At 47.0% G+C, this 19586-nt stretch overlaps 1 protein-coding gene across 1 annotated transcript in view; it reads left to right on the plus strand.

The window, feature by feature from the left end:
- Window positions 1-3309: 3309 nt before the first annotated feature.
- The window catches only part of LOC311123087 (tRNA dimethylallyltransferase-like), a gene marked incomplete at both ends in the record, with an annotated part of 54226 nt that continues 37949 nt past the window's right edge, over window positions 3310-19586 (plus strand). Inside the window, one exon of the mRNA XM_084197362.1 lies at window positions 3310-3468. Coding sequence (XP_084053488.1) covers window positions 3310-3468 — 159 coding nt within the window. The remainder of the gene's footprint in view (window positions 3469-19586) is intronic.

Below are 19586 nucleotides of genomic sequence, written 5' to 3' on the forward strand. Positions count from 1 at the left end.
GGGTAGGGGTAGTGTTGGGATGGGGCTGTGGGTAGGGGTAGTGTTGGGATGGGGCTGTGAACTCCCGTATACTCACTTTTGGTGTAAAGAAACACACACACACACACACAGGACTAGATTAAGGAGCAAAGACACTAACGTTGACTTTGTGGGGTGGGGAGTGGGTTATGTGGTGTTATGGTGTTGATCTTTCTGTTGGTCTTTGCACATTTCCTTCAGAGTGATTGACAGCAATCATCCAGTCAGGAAGGACAGTAACCTGATGTCACATGATCATATGGGGGGGGGGGGGGGGGGGGGATTCTGGGCTGGCATTTTATCTCCCTTTAATATCTACCAGATTAATAAGTAAAATAAGTACATATTAAAAAATGTTCATTAATGTTTCCCGATAGGAAGACTGATATTTGTTGATAAGAAGTGATCATGCCATGTAGGCAGTGTTTGAGATTTATTGATTGTATGCACGTGTAAAGAATATTATCTCTCGCTAAAGCAACGGCTCCGATTTTGTTGATATAACATCTTGAAATATAATCCTAGCCAAAATACATTTTGATAAACACAAAGTCAACAATATCTTATACTTTCAGTGACACTGAAACCAGTCAGTGACTAATTGATTTTATATTGATCAAAATGTTAGCCATTGCAAACAATGCCATTTTATTTGAAACTGATAGGAAATTGAACATCTGCTTTTCCATCTTGAAGTTGCCCCTATAATATTTGCAAACTGTGCATCTCTTATATTTCCTGTTATTGTCTAAGGGCCTATGATATCATGAGTGAATCCATTGATTGAAGTATGTCCAGATCAGCCTGGTAATGTACATAGACTGTTGTGTGTGTGTGTGTGTGTGTGTGCGCGCGTGCATGTCTCGCTGTGTGTTTGTATCTCTCTCTCTGTGTGTGTGTGTGTGTGTGTGTGAGACATATTAGTATCCTTCTGTACAGTCCCTAATGAACCAAAACCAGAGCTTTCAGATCTCTTCCTATTTTATTTTTTTTCCCGTGTCCTGAAACTGGCTTAACTCAAAGATCTCAAAATGCTTATTTTTTGTTAATAAAAAGGATAAATAAATAAACATTAAAATAATAACACTATTGAAACTTTACTTTGATCACATTAGCCACTTCGTGACGCTGTTCTCAATGCCTGTTTTCTTTACAGTTCTAATGTTGTTTTTTGTTGATTTGTACAAAAGGTCAGAGTTTTGTACTATATTTTCCTACAGAGTTGTTTTTTGGTGTGAGCTGAAGACTGTTTTAAAAAAATTATTATTTAGACGTGTGGTTCGTATGGCGGTTATGTGCTGCCTCTCTCGCTCTCTCTCTCTCTCTCTCTCTCTCTCTATTAGATTTCCTTAAGATAAAATCACTTGCAGACTGCTCCTCTGTTCAATCTAATCACTATCTAGCTAGCACTTTCTAAAATCTCACAATAGGGTACCTAAGAGGATCTAGCTCTTAAAGGCATTAGCTGGTCGCTGCGTAGCCTAAAGTGAACCCACTGTCTCAGCCCTATCCCATCAGCTGGATCACAGCCCATTACTTAGAAAGTCTGGGGGTGATTAGTTCAAGCCATAGCAACAGAGTAGCTCTGAAACTAGGGGTACGTCACAAATGGCTCCCTATATAGTAAACTACTACGCCCTATGGGTCCTATACCCTATATAGTGCACCATTTTTGGGGGGGGGGGGGTGGGGGGATCAGAACCCTATGGGCCCCGGTCAAAAATATTGCACTCTATAGGGAATAGGGTGCCATTTGGGGAATAGGGTGCCATTTGGGGAATAGGGTGCCATTTGGGACCGGTCCTAATCCTGTACTGTAACAGACTTGATGATGTCTTTTAATATAGGCTACTCAGTGGCCTGTCATCATTCTTAACTAGGGAGAGAGATCTCAGGACACCTTAGTAGGAGTGCTGATATAGGACCAGTTTAGGCTTTGTAGATCAAAAATAAGATTATAAATGGACCTGATCCCAGATCAGCGCTCCTACTCCGAGACGCTTTGTGTGGACACGGGGCCCAGGGAGCTAGAGGTTCAGGTTGGCAGCATGGGTTCAGAGAGGTGGAGCTGCTCCTAATGTTAATCCTGAAAGCTTGGATTACTCCCTCTGCCTCCCACAGAGTAGAGAGAGATAGAGAGAGGAACGATGGAGAGGGTGAGGAAAGTAGGGGAAAGAGCAGTTGGAAGGGAGCGAGAAGGAAGGAAGAAAGGGCATCTCTTCACTTTCACCACTTTCTCTTCTGTTCTTTCAGCACATATACCAGGTCTGTTACCGCCTCCTCAGGATTGGCTGTAGCCCACTGGCGTTTTGATTTGTCACTGGTCTCTCTGTCTGTTAGACACAGTCATGTTGGCAGTGGACCATAATACACTTCACTCTGGGAATTCTAATATGGTGGCAGGCAGCCTTGTCTCAAGCACTTTGTTTTCAGTACCTCAAGCCTATATGTACAGGGAGAATCAGACAAATGAATAAATTCAAAACATCACCTCAGTCTCTTCTCTTTTTTTTTTAATGTCCAGCATTTTTCTTGTTCATATACACTGACAATGTATATCATTCACACCACAGGATGTTGGTGGCACCCTAATTGGGGAGGACAGGCTCACACACACTTGTGAGATAAGTGGGAAGGAACTGCCCTATTTTACTGTGTTTTCCTGAAGTAAGTTCAACTGTGTTAGTAGGGTACTAGAATTCTGCCTCACTTTGCAGGGTTGAAAAAAAAACAAGAGATTTTCAGAGAGGTGTCCTTTTTGTACTTTAAAATCAACACTTGTGTGAGTGAGTGAAAACTACTCCCACTCTTCAAACGCCTTCTCCACAGAAACATCTTGCCCTCATTGCCATAGCAACAAGCATCTTCAGTTACTATGGCTCTGCTCCCCTCCGTTTCTATAGTAACCCTTACAAGATGGATTTGCCAGGAGAAGCAGTCCCCTTAGTAAAGTAAATCATGAACAGAAAATACATAGCCTATTATTATTATTGGTGTAGAAAGACACTACAATGATAAAATGTAGTGTTGTCTTTGTCCACATATAACAACAGCCTAATATGGTTTCTGGAAGCAGACTTTAAAAAAAAAAGTGTACATTTCAGTGAGATACATATGTAGGTTAGCGTAGTATTTTTCTATTGTATTGTGGAACAAAATACCTTCCCAGTCTAAACTCGACTTTTTAATTCACGCCGGTGCCATGGTAACCTCTTACCGTTGCCTAGTTACAGAGCCCGCCTCCGTTAGCAGGCGGGTGGCTAACCAGCTGGGAAACGACGGTAAAGCAACATGGCGGCGCCCGTACGAGGCTTGCAGTGTGCTCTGAAAAAAAGTACTGTACCACCGTTAGTCGTGATTTTAGGAGCAACCGGTACTGGGAAGTCTAAACTGGCGATTGAAATTGGTAAACGACGTCAGGGAGAGATAATCAGTGCCGATTCCATGCAGGTAAGAGGACGCGAGTGCCGTGGATGTTTGGCACGCCATGATGTGACATACTGTGGGATGGTAGGACTCAAACGTCGGCATTTAGAGAGATAACGAGGTTTATGCCTAGTTAACTACTTTTATCAGCTTTCAGGCGTATTTCGTAACTGACTTACCTTATAAATGCTGACAATTCGCTGTCCAACGTGTTCTTGGTTTGAGTGTTTTTGAAGCTAACGTTAGTTAGCAACCGTCTAAGTTCAGTACCCAACCTAGCTAGCTAACTTTGCTGTGGGTATTTTGCCTGAATTCACATCGCTCGGAGTGGACTTGGGTGTCTATATAGCTAGGTACTGTATCTATGAGTGAGAATTGGAAGGATATTACGCCTCGATCACACCGAGAGTATCTTTGCATTTTGGTACACCAGAAGTACATTAATTTCCAATGTAACGCTTCCTTTGCCTTGCAGAATTGCGTTGCAGAGACAGTGTGGTGCATACGTTGGATTTATCGAACGGAAGCGTTGAACTTTTGTTGCACACACATCCAGATGATGCTGCGAACTATTTTGTGCAATGACGTTATTGGTGTGATCGTTTGGTTGCTGTGGCAGGGACGCATGCGTGTATCTGCGCATGCTCATGGGAGGAGAGACCCACTTCCCCATCATATTTATTATTATCTCACCCAACCTCGCCCCCCTCCAATGTGTTTAGCTTACTCTGGCGTGACGTTTTGATAAACATGTCAATCTCTCTCGGACTAGGTGACTTTTATCAATATATTCGCCTGTATTCCCCCCCCAAATGCTAATTACCTGCTAATGTGGCTATCATAAAGAACTACAAATGCCATGATGGTCTGGACTAGACTGCCGAATCGAGGCAAAGGTAAGAATCTCTGTATTAACTATCTAATGTTAGCTAAATGTAGTAATTAATAAATAGGCTACATTTCTTTAAATGGACAATTCTGTGAACGGTCTTGGGCGAGTTTTACATTGACACAACTGTTAGCAAAGGTATCAGCTAGAGATGACTTGCAGGGATTTGTAGTTTTGCATGATGTCTACTTGATGATGATAATTAGCATTTTCGAATCTGAGACTAAATAGAGCTGAATATATGCCTGTGTGACACTTTTCAATGTGGGTCAAAAGGGAAATAAAAGTATTAACTGAGTTTTTTTCACCCCCACCTACAAGAGTCCTCCTTGCTAGCTAGACACTGTCCTTCGCTCTCGCCTGCCGAACACCGTCGTTAACAGAACTGCAGGAAAACAGTGCCCGACAGGCGGGACACTGTCTACCGGTTGTCCCCGCCTCCCGCTAGCACAGCAGACGGCTAGGGTGACACAGTGTACTAGCTAGCTTGATAGTTAGCTAGCTAGCGCACGGTGTCGTCCCTGCCTCCCGCCTGCTGTGTACCGGAGTCCTCCTTAGGACTAGCTGGCTAGGCTAGCACACAGTGTCCTTCGCTCCCGCCTGCTGAACACCTGCCCTCACCGTCGTTAACAGAACTGCAGTACCCGACAGGCGTGGGGCGAAGGACACTGTGTACCAGTGTACGGCTAGCTAGTTACCGTTGTCAACCCCTGCCCCTTCTTCTGTGGGGTTTATCGGTGGCTGTTATCCAACGGTATTGTGCGTTAACGCCACCTACTGTACTGGTGCACCCCCACCTCCCGCCTGACCTAACTTAAAAATGGACCAAGAGAAGTACAAAGAGGGGTCCCTGCAGATGCAGGAATGCCCCAAATTGCAGGCCGCAATTGCACCCTTCTCGCAGATTCCGACCCTCCCGTTACGCTTCCTTTCCATAATGGCTGCAGAGGCTACTGCTAGCTAGCATGAGAAGAAAAGGGCAGTTTTCCGAAAAGAAAAACGGAACAGTGTTTCAATCATCGGTGTGGATGAATGTCACATTTTCAGTATTTTCCGACCCATATCTCACCCCGGCTCCACAGAGTCTTAATGTAACCATGATTGCGTTCTGACCCCAGTACAGCTCAGCGTAAACAACTGTAACGGTGGGGTCGGAAACTGCTGGCTACCCTCTTTACACACCACCACCCCCCTCTCTCCTGCCCACCCTTTCTCATTCTGGGTGCATCCTTCCCTAGGATAGAGGCGTAGCGTAGCCTCCCTTTCCCTGGAGCCCCCTGTCACACACACACACACACACGCACACACACACACGCACACACACACACACACACACACACACACACACACACACACACACACACACACACACACACACACACACACACACACACACGCACACACACACACACACACACACACACACACACTGTGACCCAGACTCACACCAGCCACCTTCTGTGTGTTCCTGGTTACCATGGCAACAGAGCCTGAGAACTGTGGGTGGGCGGGCTAGGGGGCGGTGTGTGTGTGTGAAAGCAGTGCAGAGTGCGTGGGAGTTTTGTTGTCATGTTTTCACACAGACAAATGCAACAGTTTGGGGTTTTTTGTGCTGTCATACACACAGATGTTGATGTGAATTCCCTGGGAGTTTCACATTTTGTTGCTGATCAATCTCTGTCATCTCAACAAGTATCAATAGAGAACGGATTTTTTTTTTTTTTAATTAGCAAGGCCAGATTGTATTGGATGTAGCATGATATTGAATGTGGCTGGTTGTTAATATATCCCATTTCAGAATGGGTTTGAATGTTTTTTTTTCTCTCTCCTTACTGAATGTACCTATATCCATCTCTTAGCTGAGACTAGTAGGTTGTTCTTATGTCTTTTACCCAAATTGCATTGCCTTCTATTTACTATTTATGACAGCTAGGGCAAGCACGGTAATCGTATAACCGTGTAACCAACGATTATGGATGAGGACCGTGAATAAAATAAAATAACCATCACAACCGTTCTAATACATTAATTTGAGAAACTATTTTTTTTAATCAACTTTATTTTTATGTAGGATTAATTATCCTTACAAATGTGCTCCCTTTTGATGCTGTAGCATTATCTGTAGCCCAGAATGCACAGTCCTCTGGCTATACATTTTGATCCGGTTTGTAAAGATGCAAAGACGATGCTGAAAGTCACCATCACTGCTGAAATCGTTATTGGTGAGTGTGGACATCTAAAGTGAATGTGGATCCGAGAGAAGGTGATGCACTGAATTTGAGATCCATGCTAGGCTAGCGAAGGTTAGGCATGTACAGTGGGGAAAAAAAGTATTTAGTCAGCCACCAATTGTGCAAGTTCTCCCACTTAAAAAGATGAGAGAGGCCTGTAATTTTCATCATAGGTACACGTCAACTATGACAGACAAAATAAGAAAAAAAATTCCAGAAAATCACATTGTAGGATTTTTTATGAATTTATTTGCAAATTATGGTGGAAAATAAGTATTTGGTCAATAACAAAAGTTTCTCAATACTTTGTTATATACCCTTTGTTGGCAATGACACAGGTCAAACGTTTTCTGTAAGTCTTCACAAGGTTTTCACACACTGTTGCTGGTATTTTGGCCCATTCCTCCATGCAGATCTCCTCTAGAGCAGTGATGTTTTGGGGCTGTCGCTGGGCAACACGGACTTTCAACTCCCTCCAAAGATTTTCTATGGGGTTGAGATCTGGAGACTGGCTAGGCCACTCCAGGACCTTGAAATGCTTCTTACGAAGCCACTCCTTCGTTGCCCGGGCGGTGTGTTTGGGATCATTGTCATGCTGAAAGACCCAGCCACGTTTCATCTTCAATGCCCTTGCTGATGGAAGGAGGTTTTCACTCAAAATCTCACGATACATGGCCCCATTCATTCTTTCCTTTACACGGATCAGTTGTCCTGGTCCCTTTGCAGAAAAACAGCCCCAAAGCATGATGTTTCCACCCCCATGCTTCACAGTAGGTATGGTGTTCTTTGGATGCAACTCAGCATTCTTTGTCCTCCAAACACGACGAGTAGAGTTTTTACCAAAAAGTTCTATTTTGGTTTCATCTGACCATATGACATTCTCCCAATCCTCTTCTGGATCATCCAAATGCACTCTAGCAATCTTCAGACGGGCCTGGACATGTACTGGCTTAAGCAGGGGGACACGTCTGGCACTGCAGTATTTGAGTCCCTGGCGGCGTAGTGTGTTACTGATGGTAGGCTTTGTTACTTTGGTCCCAGCTCTCTGCAGGTCATTCACTAGGTCCCCCCGTGTGGTTCTGGGATTTTTGCTCACCGTTCTTGTGATACTTTTGACCCCACAGGGTGAGATCTTGCGTGGAGCCCCAGATCGAGGGAGATTATCAGTGGTCTTGTATGTCTTCCATTTCCTAATAATTGCTCCCACAGTTGATTTCTTCAAACCAAGCTGCTTACCTATTGCAGATTCAGTCTTCCCAGCCTGGTGCAGGTCTACCATTTTGTTTCTGGTGTCCTTTGACAGCTCTTTGGTCTTGGCCATTGTGGAGTTTGGAGTGTGACTGTTTGAGGTTGTGGACAGGTGTCTTTTATACTGATAACAAGTTCAAACAGGTGCCATTAATACAGGTAACGAGTGGAGGACAGAGGAGCCTCTTAAAGAAGAAGTTACAGGTCTGTGAGAGCCAGAAATCTTGCTTGTTTGTAGGTGACCAAATACTTATTTTCCACCATAATTTGCAAATAAATTCATAAAAAATCCTACAATGTGATTTTCTGGATGTTTTTTTCTCAATTTGTCTGTCATAGTTGACGTGTACCTATGATGAAAATTACAGGCCTCTCCTCATCTTTTTAAGTGGGAGAACTTGCACAATTGGTGGCTGACTAAATACTTTTTCCCCCCACTGTATATCTAGTGTAGCCGCATGACCGCTGTGTGATAGTTTGTTGACGCCTTGATCAGACCAACAGTGTTCTCATGATGTAATCCAACATGTTTACTGAATATGTGAGCAACAAAAGTTCAACATTCACCTCTTGCTACTATTTCTGTCAAGTCTACGCATACAATTTGACGCACCACCCAGAACGCATTGCAACTGCCTCTGCAACGCAATGCTGAACAGCAAACGCAGCATTCCATTGGAAAACAATTTAATCAATTGGGACAATTTAATCAATTTTAGAAAGTGGAAAAAGTAAAGGGTTCTGAATACTTTCTGAAGGCACTATGTATTGTGATTCTCTTGATTCTATGGGCACGTTCGTAAATTCACTCTGGCTCTCTACTCCGATTCAGAGCACTCTCATCTGAGTGTACCAGAGCGCAGAATATGGCCGGTGTCAGTAAACGTAAGCAAAAAAGCGTAGTTAAATTGTTGCCAGCAGCACAGTTACAGTCACCAATAGATAACATGAAAACAGCCTAACCAGCTCTGCTAGTGCGAGTAAATGGTGAGAGTGAGCTGTTCTCTCATTTGTGTCTGGAAGTAGTTAGCAAGCTAGCCAACGTTAGCCAGTTAGCTTGGGTGCTTGACTGCCGTTGTGAGGTCATTACGCTCGGATCAACCCTACTCCTCCGCCAGGGCGTCCAGTGTGCGCTTTGAACGCTCCGAGAGCGACACGCGCTGAATTTACGAGCAGACAATCTGACAACGCTCAGAATTTTCGAACGCCCAGAGCGCACTCTGATCGCACTCTTGCACTCCAGAGTGAATTTACGAACACACCCTACAGTGAGGGGGAAAAAAGTATTTGAATCAGCAGGGGATCAAATACTTTTTTCCCTCACTGTATATGTATTGTGATTCTCATGATTCTATATGCATTGCGATTCAATACTTAAAAAATAAGATATTAAGTTTTGGTGCAAGTACAGCCAACGTGCACAACAATTATATATTTAATATTGCGACGTTGTCAAAACGATACAACGTATCGTCAAAAATAATATCCTGATATGTAACCATTGATTTATTATTTACCCCCCTCATCACTAGTCACAGCCCTGATGACAGCTACCATCTTTAGCCTTAGGAACTAAAGTATTGCGTTACTCTCGACTTGCGGTGATGACATTTGTTCAGTCTTCATGCACCACTCCTTTTCTCATGAATGCAACGGTTCCTCTGTTTCTCTCCCTCACACACTCTCTCTTTGTCACACACACACACACACACACACACACACACACACACACACACACACACACTCTGTTTCACTCTCCACTCACACACACACACACACGCGCTCCTTGTGTCCATGAGAATGTGTTGGTCCATAGGGAACAGTCAGTGTTCCAGCAGCAGAGGTCATCTGGTACAGCTAACTGGGGTACTCTAATAACATCCTGGAATATCATCTCTGCTAGTCCTACTATCACACCCGACAGGAAACACTGCAGCAGGCCTAGATGCCGACCCTGTGTGTGTGTGTGTGTGTGTGTGTGTGTGTGTGGTAGAGAGAATAGCCTATCTCCAAAATCGAATATACAGCAGAAACACACTGGTCTATTTGCGGCCATGTGAGAGACAGGATCTGTGTGTCTGTGTGTGAGAGAAAGAGAGACAGGATCTGTGTGTGAAAGAGAGAGAGACAGGATCTGTGTGTGAAAGAGAGAGAGACAGGATCTGTGTGTGAAAGACAGAGAGAAAGAGAGACAGGATCTGTGTGTGAAAGAGAAAGAGAGACAGGATCTGTGTGTGAGAGAGAGAAAGAGAGACAGGATCTGTGTGTGAAAGAGAGAGAGAGAAAGAGAGACAGGATCTGTGTGTGAAAGAGAGAGAGAGAGAGAGAGACAGGATCTGTGTGTGAAAGAGAGACAGGATCTGTGTGTGAAAGAGAGAGAGAGAAAGAGAGACAGGATCTGTGTGTGAAAGAGAGAGAGAGAAAGAGAGACAGGATCTGTGTGTGAAAGAGAGAGCGAGAAAGAGACAGGATCTGTGTGTGAAAGAGAGAGAGAGAGAAAGAGAGACAGGATCTGTGTGTGAAAGAGAGAGAGAGAAAGAGAGACAGGATCTGTGTGTGAAAGAGAGAGAGAGAAAGAGAGACAGGATCTGTGTGTGAAAGAGAGAGAGAGAAAGAGAGACAGGATCTGTGTGTGAAAGAGAGAGAAAGAGAGACAGGATCTGTGTGTGAGAAAGAGAGACAGGATCTGTGTGTGAAAGAGAGAGAGAGAAAGAGAGACAGGATCTGTGTGTGAAAGAGAGAGAGAGAGAGAAAGAGAGACAGGATCTGTGTGTGAAAGAGAGAGAGAGAGAAAGAGAGACAGGATCTGTGTGTGAAAGAGAGAGAGAGAAAGAGAGACAGGATCTGTGTGTGAAAGAGAGAGAGAGAAAGAGAGACAGGATCTGTGTGTGAAAGAGAGAGAGAGAGAAAGAGAGACAGGATCTGTGTGTGAAAGAGAGAGAGAGAAAGAGAGACAGGATCTGTGTGTGAAAGAGAGAGAGAGAGAGAGAAAGAGAGACAGGATCTGTGTGTGAAAGAGAGAGAGAGAGAGAGAAAGAGAGACAGGATCTGTGTGTGAAAGAGAGAGAGAGAAAGAGAGACAGGATCTGTGTGTGAAAGAGAGAGAGAGAAAGAGAGACAGTCTGTTTCAGTAGAGAAGCCTGCTATTATTCCTAGCGACTTGCATATTTAGCAAAGCGTGGATCTTCTCCACTAGCTAGCCCTAGCTGCCAGTGTGTGAATGGGGACTGTGTGTGTGAATGGGGACTGTGTGTGTGAATGGGGACTGTGTGTGTGAATGGGGACTGTGTGTGTGAATGGGGACTGTGTGTGTGAATGGGGACTGTGTGTGTGAATGGGGACTGTGTGTGTGAATGGGGACTGTGTGTGTGTGTGTGTGTGAATGGGGACTGTGTGTGTGTGTGTGAATGGGGACTGTGTGTGTGTGAATGGGGACTGTATGTGTGTGAATGGGGATTGTGTGTGTGAATGGGGACTGTGTGTGTGTGAATGGGGACTGTGTGTGTGTGAATGGGGACTGTATGTGTGTGAATGGGGACTGTGTGTGTGTGAATTGGGACTGTGTGTGTGTGAATGGGGACTGTGTGTGTGTGAATTGGGACTGTGTGTGTGTGAATGGGGACTGTGTGTGTGTGAATGGGGACTGTGTGTGTGTGAATGGGGACTGTGTGTGTGTGAATGGGGACTGTGTGTGTGTGAATGGGGACTGTGTGTGTGTGAATTGGGACTGTGTGAATGGGGACTGTGTGTGTGTGAATGGGGACTGTGTGTGTGTGAATGGGGACTGTGTGTGTGTGAATGGGGACTGTGTGTGTGTGAATGGGGACTGTGTGTGTGTGAATGGGGACTATATGTGAGTGAGTGAATGGGTACTCTGTGTGTGTGTGAATGGGTGCTGTGTAGTGACTAGGTGGAAGTGTCTATTGTTCCCAGGGGAGAATTGGTTCCCACAGTATGCCTCTCCCGTTGTCTCCCACAGGACCCAGTCTCTCCCCTACTTTCTACCCTAACTCTCCCACAGGACCCAGTCTCTCCCCTACTTTCTACCCTAACTCTCCCACTCCCACAGGACCCAGCCTCTCCCCTACTTTCTACCCTAACTCTCCCACAGGACCCAGTCTCTCCCCTACTTTCTACCCTAACTCTCCCACAGGACCCAGCCTCTCCCCTACTTTCTACCCTAACTCTCCCACAGGACCCAGCCTCTCCCCTACTTTCTACCCTAACTCTCCCACAGGACCCAGTCTCTCCCCTACTTTCTACCCTAACTCTCCCACAGGACCCAGCCTCTCCCCTACTTTCTACCCTAACTCTCCCACAGGACCCAGCCTCTCCCCTACTTTCTACCCTAACTCTCCCACAGGACCCAGCCTCTCCCCTACTTTCTACCCTAACTCTCCCACAGGACCCAGTCTCTCCCCTACTTTCTACCCTAACTCTCCCACAGGACCCAGCCTCTCCCCTACTTTCTACCCTAACTCTCCCACAGGACCCAGCCTCTCCCCTACTTTCTACCCTAACTCTCCCACAGGACCCAGTCTCTCCCCTACTTTCTACCCTAACTCTCCCACAGGACCCAGTCTCTCCCCTACTTTCTACCCTAACTCTCCCACAGGACCCAGCCTCTCCCCTACTTTCTACCCTAACTCTCCCACAGGACCCAGTCTCTCCCCTACTTTCTACCCTAACTCTCCCACAGGACCCAGCCTCTCCCCTACTTTCTCCCCTAACTCTCCCACAGGACCCAGTCTCTCCCCTACTTTCTACCCTAACTCTCCCACAGGACCCAGTCTCTCCCCTACTTTCTACCCTAACTCTCCCACAGGACCCAGTCTCTCCCCTACTTTCTACCCTAACTCTCCCACAGGACCCAGCCTCTCCCCTACTTTCTACCCTAACTCTCCCACAGGACCCAGCCTCTCCCCTACTTTCTACCCTAACTCTCCCACTCCCACAGGACCCAGCCTCTCCCCTACTTTCTACCCTAACTCTCCCACAGGACCCAGTCTCTCCCCTACTTTCTACCCTAACTCTCCCACTCCCACAGGACCCAGCCTCTCCCCTACTTTCTACCCTAACTCTCCCACAGGACCCAGTCTCTCCCCTACTTTCTACCCTAACTCTCCCACAGGACCCAGCCTCTCCCCTACTTTCTCCCCTAACTCTCCCACAGGACCCAGCCTCTCCCCTACTTTCTACCCTAACTCTCCCACAGGACCCAGCCTCTCCCCTACTTTCTACCCTAACTCTCCCACAGGACCCAGCCTCTCCCCTACTTTCTACCCTAACTCTCCCACAGGACCCAGCCTCTCCCCTACTTTCTACCCTAACTCTCCCACAGGACCCAGTCTCTCCCCTACTTTCTACCCTAACTCTCCCACAGGACCCAGCCTCTCCCCTACTTTCTACCCTAACTCTCCCACAGGACCCAGCCTCTCCCCTACTTTCTACCCTAACTCTCCCACAGGACCCAGTCTCTCCCCTACTTTCTACCCTAACTCTCCCACAGGACCCAGTCTCTCCCCTACTTTCTACCCTAACTCTCCCACAGGACCCAGCCTCTCCCCTACTTTCTACCCTAACTCTCCCACAGGACCCAGCCTCTCCCCTACTTTCTACCCTAACTCTCCCACAGGACCCAGCCTCTCCCCTACTTTCTACCCTAACTCTCCCACAGGACCCAGCCTCTCCCCTACTTTCTACCCTAACTCTCCCACAGGACCCAGTCTCTCCCCTACTTTCTACCCTAACTCTCCCACTCCCACAGGACCCAGTCTCTCCCCTACTTTCTACCCTAACTCTCCCACAGGACCCAGTCTCTCCCCTACTTTCTACCCTAACTCTCCCACAGGACCCAGCCTCTCCCCTACTTTCTACCCTAACTCTCCCACAGGACCCAGCCTCTCCCCTACTTTCTACCCTAACTCTCCCACAGGACCCAGTCTCTCCACTACTTTCTACCCTAACTCTCCCACAGGACCCAGTCTCTCCCCTACTTTCTACCCTAACTCTCCCACAGGACCCAGTCTCTCCCCTACTTTCTACCCTAACTCTCCCACAGGACCCAGTCTCTCCCCTACTTTCTACCCTAACTCTCCCACAGGACCCAGTCTCTCCCCTACTTTCTACCCTAACTCTCCCACAGGACCCAGCCTCTCACCTACTTTCTACCCTAACTCTCCCACTCCCACAGGACCCAGTCTCTCCCCTACTTTCTACCCTAACTCTCCCACAGGACCCAGCCTCTCCCCTACTTTCTACCCTAACTCTCCCACTCCCACAGGACCCAGCCTCTCCCCTACTTTCTACCCTAACTCTCCCACAGGACCCAGTCTCTCCCCTACTTTCTACCCTAACTCTCCCACAGGACCCAGTCTCTCCCCTACTTTCTACCCTAACTCTCCCACAGGACCCAGTCTCTCCCCTACTTTCTACCCTAACTCTCCCACAGGACCCAGCCTCTCCCCTACTTTCTACCCTAACTCTCCCACTCCCACAGGACCCAGCCTCTCCCCTACTTTCTACCCTAACTCTCCCACAGGACCCAGTCTCTCCCCTACTTTCTACCCTAACTCTCCCACAGGACCCAGCCTCTCCCCTACTTTCTACCCTAACTCTCCCACTCCCACAGGACCCAGCCTCTCCCCTACTTTCTACCCTAACTCTCCCACAGGACCCAGTCTCTCCCCTACTTTCTACCCTAACTCTCCCACAGGACCCAGTCTCTCCCCTACTTTCTACCCTAACTCTCCCACAGGACCCAGTCTCTCCCCTACTTTCTACCCTAACTCTCCCACAGGACCCAGTCTCTCCCCTACTTTCTACCCTAACTCTCCCACAGGACCCAGTCTCTCCCCTACTTTCTACCCTAACTCTCCCACAGGACCCAGCCTCTCCCCTACTTTCTACCCTAACTCTCCCACAGGACCCAGCCTCTCCCCTACTTTCTACCCTAACTCTCCCACAGGACCCAGCCTCTCCCCTACTTTCTACCCTAACTCTCCCACAGGACCCAGTCTCTCCCCTACTTTCTACCCTAACTCTCCCACTCCCACAGGACCCAGTCTCTCCCCTACTTTCTACCCTAACTCTCCCACAGGACCCAGTCTCTCCCCTACTTTCTACCCTAACTCTCCCACAGGACCCAGCCTCTCCCCTACTTTCTACCCTAACTCTCCCACAGGACCCAGTCTCTCCCCTACTTTCTACCCTAACTCTCCCACAGGACCCAGCCTCTCCCCTACTTTCTACCCTAACTCTCCCACAGGACCCAGTCTCTCCCCTACTTTCTACCCTAACTCTCCCACAGGACCCAGCCTCTCCCCTACTTTCTACCCTAACTCTCCCACAGGACCCAGTCTCTCCCCTACTTTCTACCCTAACTCTGCCACAGGACCCAGCCTCTCCCCTACTTTCTACCCTAACTCTCCCACAGGACCCAGTCTCTCCCCTACTTTCTACCCTAACTCTCCCACTCCCGCAGGACCCAGTCTCTCCCCTACTTTCTCCCCTAACTCTCCCACAGGAACCAGCCTCTCCCCTACTTTCTACCCTAACTCTCCCACAGGACCCAGCCTCTCCCCTACTTTCTACCCTAACTCTCCCACAGGACCCAGCCTCTCCCCTACTTTCTACCCTAACTCTCCCACAGGACCCAGTCTCTCCCCTACTTTCTACCCTAACTCTCCCACAGGACCCAGCCTCTCCCCTACTTTCTACCCTAACTCTCCCACAGGACCCAGCCTCTCCCCTACTTTCTACCCTAACTCTCCCACAGGACCCAGCCTCTCCCCTACTTTCTCCCCTAACTCTCCCACAGGACCCAGTTTCTCCCCTACTTTCTACCCTAACTCTCCCACAGGACCCAGCCTCTCCCCTACTTTCTACCCTAACTCTCCCACAGGACCCAGCCTCTCCCCTACTTTCTCCCCTAACTCTCCCACAGGACCCAGCCTCTCCCCTACTTTCTACCCTAACTCTCCCACAGGACCCAGTCTCTCCCCTACTTTCTACCCTAACTCTCCCACAGGACCCAGCCTCTCCCCTACTTTCTACCCTAACTCTCCCACAGGACCCAGTCTCTCCCCAGTCTCTCTAGTCACCCAACTCTGGCTGCACTGACTCTGGAGTTCATTGAAAATGGAGCAGATATTATTCACTGATTTATTAAACAGCAAGCTTTTCTCCCTATCTCACAATACTGCATTTCTGTCCGTGTGTGTGTGTGTGTGTGTACGTGCTACTGTATAAGCTGTCTTGTAGTGTACAGTGGGGAAAAAAAGTATTTAATCAGCCACCAATTGTGCAAGTTCTCCCACTTAAAAAGATGAGAGAGGCCTGTAATTTTCATCATAGGTACACGTCAACTATGACAGACAAATTGAGAAAAAAAAATCCTGAAAATCACATTCTAGGATTTTTTATGAATTTATTTGCAAATTATGGTGGAAAATAAGTATTTGGTCACCTACAAACAAGCAAGATTTCTGGCTCTCACAGACCTGTAACTTCTTCTTTAAGAGGCTCCTCTGTCCTCCACTCGTTACCTGTATTAATGGCACCTGTTTGAACTTGTTATCAGTATAAAAGACACCTGTCCACAACCTCAAACAGTCACACTCCAAACTCCACTATGGCCAAGATCAAAGAGCTGTCAAAGGACACCAGAAACAAAATTGTAGACCTGCACCAGGCTGGGAAGACTGAATCTGCAATAGGTAAGCAGCTTGGTTTGAAGAAATCAACTGTGGGAGCAATTATTAGGAAATGGAAGACATACAAGACCACTGATAATCTCCCTCGAACAGGGGCTCCACGCAAGATCTCACCCCGTGGGGTCAAAATGATCACAAGAACGGTGAGCAAAAATCCCAGAACCACACGGGGGGACCTAGTGAATGACCTGCAGAGAGCTGGGACCAAAGTAACAAAGCCTACCATCAGTAACACACTACGCCGCCAGGGACTCAAATCCTGCAGTGCAAGACTTGTCCCCCTGCTTAAGCCAGTACATGTCCAGGCCCGTCTGAAGTTTGCTAGAGTGCATTTGGATGATCCAGAAGAGGATTGGGAGAATGTCATATGGTCAGATTAAACCAAAATAGAACTTTTTGGTAAAAACTCAACTTGTCGTGTTTGGAGGACAAAGAATGCTGAGTTGCATCCAAAGAACACCATCAGCAAGGGCATTGAAGATGAAACGTGGCTGGGTCTTTCAGCATGACAATGATCCCAAACACACCGCCCGGGCAACGAAGGAGTGGCTTCGTAAGAAGCATTTCAAGGTCCTGGTGTGGTCTAGCCAGTCTCCAGATCTCAACCCCATAGAACATCTTTGGAGGGAGTTGAAAGTCTGTGTTGCCCAGCGACAGCCCCAAAACATCACTGCTCTAGAGGAGATCTGCATGGAGGAATGGGCCAAAATACCAGCAACCGTGTGTGAAAACCTTGTGAAGACTTACAGAAAGTGTTTGACCTGTGTCATTGCCAACAAAGGGTATATAACAAAGCATTGAGAAACTTTTGTTATTGACCAAATACTTATTTTCCACCATCATTTGCAAATAAATTCATTAAAAATCCTACAATGTGATTTTCTGGATTTTTTTTCCTCATTTTGTCTGTCATAGTTGACGTGTACCTATGATGAAAATTACAGGCCTCTCTCATCTTTTTAAGTGGGAGAACTTGCACAATTGGTGGCTGACTAAATACTTTTTTTCCCCCACTGTATGTCTAGTTACTGTAGTGTGTAGATATTACAAGTCACTGGACTGTAGAGTTGTTAGAGTACTATAGACACTGGGGGAACAAGGTAGACTTACGTTTCAGGAAACCCACCCAGGATTCAGTCAAATGAGCAAGATGTGTGTGTGTGTGTGTGTGTGTGTGTGTGTGTGTGTGTTAGGGCTCACGTCAAAATCACAATATTTATATGTGAAACATCCATATCGCCAGAGATTTCAAACAAATCAAATGTTAGTCGCCACATGTTTCATAAACTGGTGCTTACTGATGGAGAGGAGAGGTGTAGGATACTAACAGTGATGTGCTTACTGATGGAGAGGAGAGGTGTAGTAGACTAACAGTGATGTGCTTACTGATGGAGAGGAGAGGTGTAGGAGACTAACAGTGATGTGCTTACTGATGGAGAGGAGAGGTGTAGGAGACTAACAGTGATGTGCTTACTGATGGAGAGGAGAGGTGTAGGAGACTAACAGTGATGTGCTTACTGATGGAGAGGAGAGGTGTAGGAGACTAACAGTGATGTGCTTACTGATGGAGAGGTGTAGGAGACTAACAGTGATGTGCTTACTGATGGAGAGGAGAGGTGTAGGAGACTAACAGTGATGTGCTTACTGATGGAGAGGAGAGGTGTAGGAGACTAACAGTGATGTGCTTACTGACAGAGGAGAGGTGTAGGAGACTAACAGTGATGTGCTTACTGACAGAGGAGAGGTGTAGGATACTAACAGTGATGTGCTTACTGATGGAGAGGAGAGGTGTAGGAGACTAACAGTGATGTGCTTACTGATGGAGAGGAGAGGTGTAGGAGACTAACAGTGATGTGCTTACTGATGGAGAGGTGTAGGAGACTAACAGTGATGTGCTTACTGACGGAGAGGAGAGGTGTAGGAGACTAACAGTGATGTGCTTACTGATGGAGAGGTGTAGGATACTAACAGTGATGTGCTTACTGATGGAGAGGTGTAGTAGACTAACAGTGATGTGCTTACTGACAGAGGAGAGGTGTAGGATACTAACAGTGATGTGCTTACTGATGGAGAGGAGAGGTGTAGGAGACTAACAGTGATGTGCTTACTGACAGAGGAGAGGTGTAGGAGACTAACAGTGATGTGCTTACTGACAGAGGAGAGGTGTAGGAGACTAACAGTGATGTGCTTACTGACGGAGAGGAGAGGTGTAGTAGACTAACAGTGATGTGCTTACTGATGGAGAGGAGAGGTGTAGGAGACTAACAGTGATGTGCTTACTGATGGAGAGGAGAGGTGTAGGAGACTAACAGTGATGTGCTTACTGATGGAGAGGAGAGGTGTAGGATACTAACAGTGATGTGCTTACTGATGGAGAGGAGAGGTGTAGGAGACTAACAGTGATGTGCTTACTGATGGAGAGGAGAGGTGTAGGAGACTAACAGTGATGTGCTTACTGATGGAGAGGAGAGGTGTAGTAGACTAACAGTGATGTGCTTACTGACGGAGAGGAGAGGTGTAGGAGACTAACAGTGATGTGCTTACTGACAGAGGAGAGGTGTAGGAGACTAACAGTGATGTGCTTACTGATGGAGAGGAGAGGTGTAGGAGACTAACAGTGATGTGCTTACTGATGGAGAGGAGAGGTGTAGGAGACTAACAGTGATGTGCTTACTGACGGAGAGGAGAGGTGTAGGAGACTAACAGTGATGTGCTTACTGATGGAGAGGAGAGGTGTAGGATACTAACAGTGATGTGCTTACTGATGGAGAGGAGAGGTGTAGGAGACTAACAGTGATGTGCTTACTGATGGAGAGGAGAGGTGTAGGAGAATAACAGTGATGTGCTTACTGATGGAAAGGAGAGGTGTAGGAGACTAACAGTGATGTGCTTACTGATGGAGAGGAGAGGTGTAGGAGACTAACAGTGATGTGCTTACTGACGGAGAGGTGTAGGAGACTAACAGTGATGTGCTTACTGACAAAGAGGAGAGGTGTAGGAGACTAACAGTGATGTGCTTACTGATGGAGAGGAGAGGTGTAGGATACTAACAGTGATGTG

Source organism: Coregonus lavaretus (assembly GCF_964263955.1).
Source record: "Coregonus lavaretus genome assembly, contig: HAP1_SCAFFOLD_1694, whole genome shotgun sequence".
Lineage (NCBI taxonomy): Eukaryota > Metazoa > Chordata > Actinopteri > Salmoniformes > Salmonidae > Coregonus > Coregonus lavaretus.